At 37.2% G+C, this 10572-nt stretch overlaps 2 protein-coding genes across 6 annotated transcripts; one reads left to right on the forward strand and one right to left on the reverse strand.

The window, feature by feature from the left end:
* The first annotated feature begins 113 nt into the window (after positions 1-113).
* WRKY3 (WRKY DNA-binding protein 3) lies at positions 114-4154 on the forward strand. Of its 2 annotated transcripts, XR_015911868.1 has the most exons (5): positions 114-698; positions 1442-2157; positions 2246-2404; positions 3200-3673; positions 3939-4154. XR_015911868.1 is itself a non-coding variant. In XM_059592424.2 (4 exons), exons 1-4 carry the CDS (start codon positions 213-215, stop codon positions 3480-3482), a joined length of 1644 nt encoding a protein of 547 aa, XP_059448407.2. In that variant the 5' UTR covers positions 114-212; the 3' UTR covers positions 3483-3842. The 2 variants fall into 2 exon arrangements, 1 of the variants encoding a protein (XP_059448407.2); XM_059592424.2 differs by lacking the exon at positions 3939-4154 and having other exon boundaries at positions 3200-3842.
* Positions 4155-4326: 172 nt separating this feature from the next.
* LOC132178697 (beta-hexosaminidase (DUF1336)) lies at positions 4327-9682 on the reverse strand. 4 transcript variants are annotated; one of them, XM_059591206.2, is made up of 10 exons: positions 9341-9682; positions 8077-8470; positions 7697-7780; positions 7288-7599; positions 6842-6977; positions 6552-6714; positions 6040-6168; positions 5095-5289; positions 4836-4958; positions 4327-4620 (listed from the first exon to the last, which is right to left on the reverse strand). In XM_059591206.2, the coding sequence occupies exons 2-10, from the start codon at positions 8357-8359 to the stop codon at positions 4483-4485; spliced, it is 1563 nt and encodes a 520-aa protein (XP_059447189.1). In that variant the 5' UTR covers positions 8360-8470; positions 9341-9682; the 3' UTR covers positions 4327-4482. The 4 variants fall into 4 exon arrangements, with proteins under 4 accessions (XP_059447189.1, XP_059447187.1, XP_059447188.1 ...); XM_059591204.2 differs by having other exon boundaries at positions 8077-8473; XM_059591205.2 differs by having other exon boundaries at positions 8077-9242.
* Positions 9683-10572: the final 890 nt, after the last annotated feature.

Raw genomic sequence — 10572 nt, forward strand, 5'->3', positions numbered from 1 at the left:
CCGCAGCGGTTGCCCTCCAAAGAGAGTGAAAAAAGGTAAGGGGAAATTGGTAAAAAGTGCGCTCTTTACGTATCTGGGGCGTGGACTTTTTGCTCTACTTCAGATCCGCGAAGCGAAGCGAAAGCAGAAACGGAAAAAAACAGACGCAACCGAAAACAGAGACAAACGAAGAAAGGAGCACAGAGAGAGAGAGAGAGAGCGCGCAAAAATCAATGGCTGAGAAAGAACAGCCGCCTCCACCGTCAACGTTGTCATCGTCATCATCATCGCAAGTGTCGAAATCGACGGCTTATAATCTTCCTTCACGTCCTACGATCACTCTGCCACCACGTTCCTCCATGGAGACGCTATTCAACGGTGGTGGTGGTGGTGGTGGGCCAGGCTTGGGTGGGCTGGGATTCAGCCCTGGGCCCATGACGCTGCTCTCCAGCTTCTTCTCCGATACCGACGATTGCAGGTCCTTCTCTCAGCTTCTCGCGGGTGCCATGACTTCACCGGCGGCTATTCCTTCCCACCAGCGCCAGAGCTTCCCGCCGCCGGATGAAGGTGGTTCCGGCGCCGGAGATGACGATTTTCGGTTCAGGCCGAATCGACCTTCGAATTCGGCGGTTCCACAGTCGCCGATTTTCACCGTTCCGCCGGGGTTGAGCCCCGCCGGCTTGCTCGACTCGCCGGGGCTGTTCTCGCCGGGCGGCCAGGTAATTCTCAGTATGTCTAGTCTAGTTATCATAATTCATTTGGGTTTTCTGGGAAAGTATGTACTGTTTTGTTTGGTTGCCGAGAAAAACACTTACTTAGAATTTGAATTTCATTTGCTCTTTAATTATGGAGTACTGGAGATATAACTGGGATCTTGGGAAATGGTTCGAATTTGGATGCTATAGTGACGATGATAACAAAATTAGAAACAGATATGTGCTTCCAGCTTAATGGTAACTGAAAATCCCAGAAAGGGTTCATTTCCAATCTACTATTTTGATCTTTGATGATTAAGATCTTTCGTTAAGAATGATCAATGCAAACCCCTTACCAATAAAGAGCCACCTATGAATTGAAATTGAATGTTTATGAAGTAATTCATAGGTAGGATAGGAGGCCTGTACGGCTTGAATTAATGCAGCTTTTTGTATAAGGATAAATCTTTTTTAAGCTTTTTTTATGGTGGTGAAGCTGAATACTTTGCTCTATGATTACGGATACAGGATATAGATACGGTCGTAGAATACTGACGATCGACATAGTGACATGCCAATTCTTGAAAGTTTAGGATAGAGTATGGGAGGGATGTGTTCTTTAATCCTTAGATATATAACCACTAATTCTAGTTTAGAATTCTTAGATTGAGCTCTATGTTCCCCCATCATCCGTACTATATTACTGTTTGGAATTCAGAACTCATACTGTGTTGGATTCTTATGTTTGTGAATCATGATATTTGTAGGGACCCTTTGGAATGACACACCAGCAAGCTCTGGCACAGGTCACAGCTCAGGCTGCACAAGCCTATTCCCATATGAATGTCAAACCAGATTACTCGTCTTCATTATCAGCAGCACCGGCTACATCATTAACACAGCTTCCAGCCTTTACATCCAACGCAACTGCACATCAGAAGGTGCCACCCTCAGTACCAGACTCCAGTGTTGCAATGAATGAAACATCCGATGTCTCTCATTCTGATCAGAGATCCCAACCTTCGACATTCACTGTTGATAACCCTGCTGCTGATGGCTACAACTGGCGGAAATATGGGCAGAAGCAGGTGAAGGGTAGTGAATTCCCTCGAAGCTATTACAAATGCACGCATCCCAATTGTCCTGTCAAGAAAAAGGTTGAGCGCTCTCTTGAAGGCCAAGTAACCGAAATAATTTACAAGGGCCAGCACAACCATCAACCACCTCAAACCAATAAGCGTGCAAAGGATACTGGAAATTCCAGTAGTCTGGGAAATCCGGACTTAGCCTCCCAAGTTCAAGGTGGGAATTCGAACAAATTGAGAGGGATGGCTCCTTATTCAATGTCTAAGAAGGGTCAGGAATCTAGCCAAGCGACACCTGAACACTTATCTGCGACTAGTGATAGCGAGGAAGTGGGTGATGCGGAAACTGGAGTAGATGAAAGAGACGAAGATGAAGATGAACCCAACCCAAAGAAACGGTATATTTTTTTTCCTTTCAGCATTATGCCAAAGAGTAATTATTTATTAGTTTGTTTTGGCTTCTTACAATCTTTTTTTGTTGTGCAGAAGTACAGAGGTCAAGGTTTCAGAGCCAGCTGCTTCACATAGGACTGTCACAGAGCCTAGAATCATTGTGCAGACGACTAGTGAAGTGGATCTTTTAGATGATGGGTATAGGTGGCGAAAGTATGGACAGAAAGTGGTTAAGGGCAATCCTTATCCAAGGTAGTACTACTTTTCTTATCTTTTGGTCCCCCTTCACCAATGTGGTTAAGTTTTCTTTATAATCTATACAATTTACATTTGGCTCATCGAAGTATATTCATAGAGCTATCTCTTAACAAATCTAGTGTTTGCATATTCTGAGATCTTTTTGCACACCATCGTACTGAAGAGGTTGATAATAGATGTATTCTTATAAAAATTGCAAATGAAAAGGGGGATTTACATCTTATTCAAAATCTTTAACTCCGTGAGACTTAAATCCTCTCAGCTCTTATAACCATGTTTAAAACTTGCCTCTCTTTAATCAAATATTGTCATTGCTATCTCTAACTCCCCCCATCATCTCTGCCATATTTTGCCATACTGAAACTGTCATGACTGCCTTCATGCTTGTTTAGTATCTATCAACCGGCAGTCTCTGATTTTTTTCCTACACTAGAGTATTTATTCCTAGCCTATTTGAGTTGAGCTAATCCCCATGGATGCAGTAATCACCTGCAAACTACATGCATCCCCTAAGCCTGGGGAGTCGATCAATGTCTCAACTAAATCATTTACCTAAATGGGTCGGAAAACAAAAATTTGGAATTTTTAAGATCATGTCGTGCATGAGAACTCTTTTAGTTGCTTTTTTGAAATATGCTGATGTCAAATGTGTTTTCATCATGCCTAATTAATCCTCTCAATGGATGCTTAAAAAAGTAATTAATCTATTCTCAGTGATTGGTTTAATTTCCTTGTTGCATGGGTTGCTTATCTGGAAATTCCTTATGCATCTTTTTTTCTGATCTGCAGGAGCTATTATAAATGCACAAGCCCGGGATGTAATGTCCGTAAGCACGTCGAGAGGGCTGCGTCAGATCCTAAAGCTGTCATTACAACGTACGAGGGAAAACATAATCATGATGTACCAGCCGCTAGAAGTAGCAGCCACAACACAGCCCCAAGCACTACATCGCAGCCTAGACCAGACAATGCGGTAGCCGAGAAGCACACCTTAATGAACAAGATGGATCTAAGGAACAATGATCAACAGCCTATAGCGCGCTCACGATTGAAAGAAGAACAGATAACATAGCTTCTGTGTTGTGAATGTGAATGTGAAGATCAGTGGGCGACAAATCACACGAAATTTTGCCAACTATCAGGCAAAAGGTGCAAGTTAACTTTTCTTAGATCTGTTTTTCACACTTGAGGCCATAGTTTTGATGAAGGCGGTATCCAACTGCAATATACAAAAGAAAGGAAAAATGGAAAGAAGACGGAGAAGTGAGTTCCAAGACAAAACTTGCTTGGATTAGGACTGTAATTCTTGTTGTATTTAACTAGTTGAATGAGCAATATTTTATTGCAATTCTACATTTCTGTGCATTCTTTTGTACATGGGAATATAAGTATTTTTGTTCCATATAGTTGCGTAACTGCTGCATTTGGCCGAGATATTTTGTCGGACTTTTTTTTTTTTTTACTTATTATTTGCCTTTTTTATCTTAAGATTGATTGTTTCTGCTTCCTATTTTGTTGTAAGTTGTAGGTAGTTTGGGGTGACTTGGAGAAGAAATGGAGTATTTGAGCTGCAAGCTAAACCCACTTGAGGTGTTTTGTTTTATTCCTATTCTAGTGCAAGCATACACTTGTTCGAGTTGAGGGATTGTGTTATTCTAGTTTTGGTGTTAGAACTGTAGCTGTTTGGCTGTGGAATTAAGATTGCCCTTGTCCCTGTTTCTTGTATTTTGAGAACGACTTATCCCATGTAAGGGCCAAAAAAAAAAAACAAAAAAACAAAAAAACAAAAAACAAAAATTCACATCGTTCACGTCACATGACTTAGAAATAGTTGTTTGATTCCACAATTTTCCACAGCACAGAGAAAAATCAACAAATAATTAGAAATAAAGATACAACATATTTTGGTAGTATTATTAGATAAATTCATTTCTGCATCCAAAAAATAAGGAATTTTTTTCAGTTTTACTTGTTCTCTTTTTTCTTTCATTTAAAAAGGCCATGGTTGAACCAACTTTTACAAAATATGGTTCTTGATTATTCCGCTGCCGGAATTATTGGCTATAAATGCATTAATCCACAGGTGTTTGTCCAAATCGATCATCTTTCAAAGTTACAATTGTGGGTATTTGACTATGATTAACCAAATCAATCTTGTTCAGGCACACACAACACAGGACTTGCTCCGGCAGTTCCTCTGGCTTTTGTGCCTGTAATTAGTATTGAAAAAAAAAATTGAGTTTTTATATATATATATATATATATATATATAGTTAAGCAGCTACTTCAAACTTTATATATTGTGCAGGAAAAGAAGAGATAATAACTTAATTAAATCAATTGTGCAGGTCAAAATTGTGAGTTGGAACATAAACCTGCAGTTCTTTTTTTCAACTCTAGGATAATTGGTAAGACAACTATATACCTGGATAGTTAGGCCAACATCAAGTATGCCATACTTCAAACGGTCTCGGAACGATTCGAGTCCTTTCCTGGATATGTAGCTAAATCGATGTATATCTAGGTCAATTTCAAAGTAATTGGGTCCCTGGATAAATTAAAAAGAAGAAGGCAAAGTTAGTTCAATCCTGTGTTGAGAGGCTAATGGTTGTATACCATAGTGGAATTGTGCAAGCCATCAATGAAGAAATTGAACTTGGAACTAAAGACAAACTTTTCTTTACCTTAAAGAAATTGTGTTGAGGTCGTGACAGTACGGGCTTATCATTATAAGCATGTATAAGCTTCCTTTCAGTGGAACTCAATTGGAGGTCCTCTGGATTGACCACCCCAGCCAAAATTTTTAGCCTTTCCCTAAAAGGAACCAGGGACTCCTTTGCAAACCCTTTAACCTTTTCCATCTCATCCTCAACAAGTCTCTGTGGAAGAAACGAGTATTGGTATCAAACTAGGGTACTACTCAAAAAGGAAAGAAAATGATATATCAACGTTACAATTAAGTCAGGAAAAAAGGAAAGACAATGTGTTCAAGCAACAAAGATCACTCTCAAAAGTTAGACACAAGTGCATCATATCATGAATGTGTGTTTTAAAAAATTAGATAGATTGATGGCAAACGATAGGAAAAAAAATGTATAATGAGCTCATTCTGTCAAACAATCTTCTCTAAAGGGAGGAAAAAAAAAACAATCATGTTAGCATTGTCATTTGCTTTAGTTTTTAAAATTTACTTAAAACAGATACTCAGATCCCAACACATATGTCATGAACTTAATTTGAACAAAACCATATTAGGATTTGCTTTTATAAGTTCGATTAACAAAACTAGGCAGCATTTTGCTTCTCTTTACAAATTAATATGCACCCAAAAAAATAAATATTATGCTTTTTATTTTGGGATAGAAAACAGGGGGATGGGAGGCATTGAGGGGATAGAAGACTTTAGTGCCAAGGATCCTGTAGCTGATCCCAAAAGGCACTTGGGTAAGAAAAAAGCAGAGCACATGTTCTTAATTTTGATACTAAGAGAAAAATAGAAGAAAAGCACTTAAAAGAGAAGAACTATTTTATTTTTTCTTTAGAAACCCTTTACAAATCAGCCTCGGCCCTAAACTTTTGATGACCAAAAAACTAGATATGGAAATTATATGGAAAGATTGAGAAAGTACCTTTATACTGTCCTGAAAACTAGGAGAGATCTCTTTGTCAAAATGATCAGATAGTTTGAAGTACAACACGAGGCTCATGCCTTCCCCATCGTTTTCACCAAGGAACATTGTAGCAGGATAAATAGGCAGCTGAAACAACACCAGAAACAATTCATAGTACACAATTTAGATCCACTAGTTAATACAGAAGCTAATGACATTGCACTTGAATTGTACCACTACAACCCTGAGCATCTGCTAAGGCAGAACAACCTCTAATTACCCATCCTACAGAAAATTTTGTTCCCTATCACTTCCCAGAGTATACTCTGGGAAAAACCCATTGTTTCATGATTACAGAATTGACTAAGGTATTAGGTCTTTTCTTCCTTTCCTTTATAGATGACAAGCATGGTCCTTATGATAGTTGCAACTGACCAACTATGAAACAATCTATTGATAAAGACCCTTATGAAGGAATACAAATTAAGCATGCATGAAGGTATTTTGAGAGAGAGAGAGAGAGAGAGAACCTGTATATTGATAATCAAGATCGTAGGTACTTTCTCATGTGCCTTCACAGAAGGAAGTTCAAGGTGCTGAGCAATGTGATTTATCTTACGTGGGCAGACAAATAAGTCAACTCCAATTGGTACGTATGCACTGCAGTCTGGGGCAGGGAGCTTCTGTTTATCTCTGCATAATCAATTGGTAATATTTAAACCATCCAGACCTTAATTAGAAAACAAAAAATCAAATTAAATCACCAAATAATAGTTGTAAATGCACATATTTGATGGATAGGAAAAACTCGTTAACATGCCTAAAATAATTCTCTCCACGGAGCTTAAAAACTGAAGGCGAGACAGCAAACCAGCATCCTGGAGTCGGCTTCTCTCCTGATGAACATGGAATCTGCAATCCACCTCTGGGACGATACAGAAGTTTCTCAGATGAACCTGCCAGAACACATTTTATATTTATCATTGTAGCAGAGAGCAGGCCATATGTACTTATCATACACATATCAACAAATAAGACTGTCAAATACATTCTATCACTTCAAAATGTACAATTTTACCAAAACTGATAAAGGTCAAGAAATATCTTCTATATCCAATGCCAAAAGATGCCTATAATACTGCCACAAACTCTATGAGATGCAATAGCACAATTACAAAATCTAGGCAAGACATAGTGCTGAAATGTAAAATCTATAATAACTAAAGATGAAACAATACGTGTACTCTAAAAGGTCTCTGTACTTACAGTATTCAGTCTTTTCATTTCCATCAACAGATTTCCTCTTATAAGAATACATGATAACTGCAGATTGCTTTCTTTGTGGAGGGGGACTTGACAAATGTTGACCCTTGTCATTGAAACTGACTGAAGGAAGCAAACCAGGTAAGCAAGACTTCACATTGTTTTCTTGTGTTTTCTCCCCTGAGTTTTGTGCACCCCCGTCTATTTTCAGGTAACTTCCATAAAATCCCTCATACTTACACCCACTATCTACAAAGCAGGATGCACTTTCGTACTGGAGCAATTGTGCTGCATTACCTACTGAAGGAAAACAATCTGGCAGCCAAAAAGACCAATAACAAAGTCACAAATAAAAGTATATAAGCGTAATCGAAAATAAATCACTTTGTTCTGATGAATGTGGATTTATTACCTCCATATACACTACTAAAGTCATCATCTGAATCAGATTCCAGAATACTAACCGAGTCAAACCATGCTTCTTCTTGGCATATTCCTGCAATAGAAGGCATTCGTGTCATTTAGAGCGAAGAAGGCGAATAGCCCATCCAACAAGTTCTAAAAACCGCAATAACTTCCATATAAATGTTTATGTAGTTTTAAATTCAAAAAATCTCATACAACTCCTGTATAAAATGTGAACTTATAAGTTTTTATCCTTCCTCTTTAAACCAAGTATGTTTTCGAACCCTTTCTTTAAAATTAATTGAGGTTTAGGTACCCTATTGAGATATCTTCATCTTTCCTTAGTTGATTAACAAATTGCCCTAATAAGAGAGAAAAAGAAGATACCATTTGCATCGATTTGACTATGGTTCCATTGTAGCTGGGTGAGATGAAATGTCCTGTTAGAAACTTCAGATCTCTTGCAGGTTGTTGCAGCACCCTTCTCAAAATCAAGATGAACAAACTCACTTACAGCAAAGTCGCTTACATGATTTCCAGCATCGTCAATCCCTTTAATAGGTATATCAGAAATAGAAGTGGAAATCTTTCTGTGGCCTTTTCTGCGTCTACGAAAATACTTCCTCGGCGTATTTACACTTATATTTGGTTTTGAGGCACAGCCACCCATTGTGACAACTATGTTTTACAAACCCCACTTACAACAAATTCATATAAGGTGCCAACTTCAATGATTAATCAGGCACAGCAGATATAATAACCTCCATGTGAAACAAAAAACCTACTGTGCATTCCAGCAACACTGATTAAGTAAATTGTCAACAAAAAGAATGCAGGAGACTTGGCCAAATTTAAATTGGAGCAAGCTTCATCTTTCCAAATCCATTTAAAAAATCAATCAGCAGTTTACAGATGGAAAAAAAAATGTATGTAGGAAAGGTGAATGCAGAATTCAATAACTTCTTCCCAGTTAGGATTCAAACAGGCCAGACAATCATAAACATGCAAACTATGGATTTTTCAAGCCATCTGCAGAATATCATTATGTAGAAAAAAAATAATCTAGTAAATGTGAAACATGAGAAATTCAACCAAAAACCAACATTACATTTTTTTATGAAGAACCAGTATATATTAGTAAAAAATGAGCAGTACTTGGACTTTATGATGTAGTAATAAGGCTAAGTATTTGCAATGTGCCATGAAAACCATTAAAGGAACACTAAATGCAAGTCATGTGAAAATCAAAGTAACAAATAATAAAATAAAAAAAATCCTCGACTAATGAAATACCAAATTTGGAAAATATATAATCATATAATTAAAGTATAAACACATGCAGATGGAACAATAGATGAAAATAAAACAAGGAAACGTGAAAGAAAGAAAGAAAGAAAGAAAGAAAGAAAGGATGTTATGTAGACGCGCGCCTAGACGGAGATCGATTAGGTGATGGAGAGGAAAATGTTTGTTGGAATTTGGCATCAAAAGACATGCATTTAAACCACTGCGCTGATCGGTTCTCGTCGTTATCAGATTCATCAACGTCAAAACTTGTAACGAAATCATCAAAACAATCACACGTCTGCTTGTACGTCACGCATATATTCAAATACATAGAAAACAAAACATATAAGAAACAGAGAGAGACCTGAGGATTATGAAGAAGGTCGAATAAAAGTCCGGCATGAATGAACGAGGAATCGTCGTTCCGACAAAGGAACTCAGATTCCTCAGACTCTCTCTGTCTCTGTCTCTGTCTCTCTCTCTATCTATCTGATTTCTGAAAATCCAACCACCAAACACCTCCGAATTCCAGATAGAAACCGAAGAGACAACGCACACGAACTCCGTTGTATTCGGACCCAATTCCCTACTTCGCCGCTCCTTTTAAATATCTCTCTCTCTCTCTCTGAAAGTCCAACGTTGGTTTTCGTTATCTGGTGATGGGTTATTTCGCCCGACATTTCGCGGGCAAAAACCACATTATGACACTCACAGACTCACAGTCACAGGCTCATTCTTCTTAAATCTTTTTTTTTTTTTTTTTGGTTTTATATGAAATTAGGAAACTAGTATTAAAGCACTAATTAAGCAAGTGCATTTAATAGGGAGACTTTTTTTATGGACAAAGCAAAGTTAACTTAATAAGAAGAATGATATACCTATAAATAAATTTTATTGAAAAACTTTTACAAGCTGATGTGGCACAATATAATTGGATATAAAATAAGTTTAAATTTTGAAAAACTTAATTATGTTGTGTCACATCCATTTGTAAAAATTTTTCTGTAAAATTTGTTTGTAAGCATAGCATTACTCATTTAATAATATGTTCATTGAATAATTTTTTTCTTTCTCCTAATCTTTTCTTACTTATTCATTGTATTGTAGCGTCATGCATATACAATAAATAAGTGCTATAAAAAAAATTTTAAAAAAAAATCTGTAGAATAAAATGGTATCATGTGAGAATAAAATTGTCTCGTGACAAATTAACAAATGTATTAACAATAACTTCGTAGCAAAGACTTTTTTGTAAGAGTTATTTGGTATTTTATTAATAAATTTTGAGAAAAATACACTTTACTCTATGAACTATCTACATATTTGCACTTATAACTCCAATGTTTAAAAAATGACATTTTACCTTCTCAAGCTTTCAAATTGTTGCAATTTGACAATTCTGACTTTTTTTTTTTTTTTTTTTTTCCCAAAATGCCCCATCCCAAGTTAAAAATTAAAAATTAAAAAATTAAGTGGTGGCCAAAGCCACCCCAAGTCCAACTGGGGTGACCGGCCACTCCTTAATTTTTTTTTTTTTTTAACTTGGGATGGGGGCATTTTAAGAAAAAAAGAAGAAGTCAAAATGATCGAATTGCA

The sequence above is a fragment of the Corylus avellana genome, chromosome 4 (assembly GCF_965113065.1).
Source record: "Corylus avellana chromosome 4, dhCorAvel1.hap1.2, whole genome shotgun sequence".
Lineage (NCBI taxonomy): Eukaryota > Viridiplantae > Streptophyta > Magnoliopsida > Fagales > Betulaceae > Corylus > Corylus avellana.

Bases quoted from the DNA above. Each gene is read 5' to 3' on its own strand.
- WRKY3 (XM_059592424.2), top strand. From the start codon at position 213: ATGGCTGAGAAAGAACAGCCGCCTCCACCGTCAACGTTGTCATCGTCA. The intron at 2,158-2,245 runs GTATATTTTTTT...TTTGTTGTGCAG, and splicing joins GAACCCAACCCAAAGAAACG to AAGTACAGAGGTCAAGGTTT. The intron at 2,405-3,199 runs GTAGTACTACTT...TCTGATCTGCAG, and splicing joins AAGGGCAATCCTTATCCAAG to GAGCTATTATAAATGCACAA.
- LOC132178697 (XM_059591206.2), bottom strand. From the start codon at position 8,359: ATGGGTGGCTGTGCCTCAAAACCAAATATAAGTGTAAATACGCCGAGG. The intron at 7,781-8,076 runs GTATCTTCTTTT...CTTCTATTGCAG, and splicing joins TAGTCAAATCGATGCAAATG to GAATATGCCAAGAAGAAGCA. The intron at 6,715-6,841 runs GCATGTTAACGA...TTGATTATGCAG, and splicing joins CGTGGAGAGAATTATTTTAG to AGATAAACAGAAGCTCCCTG.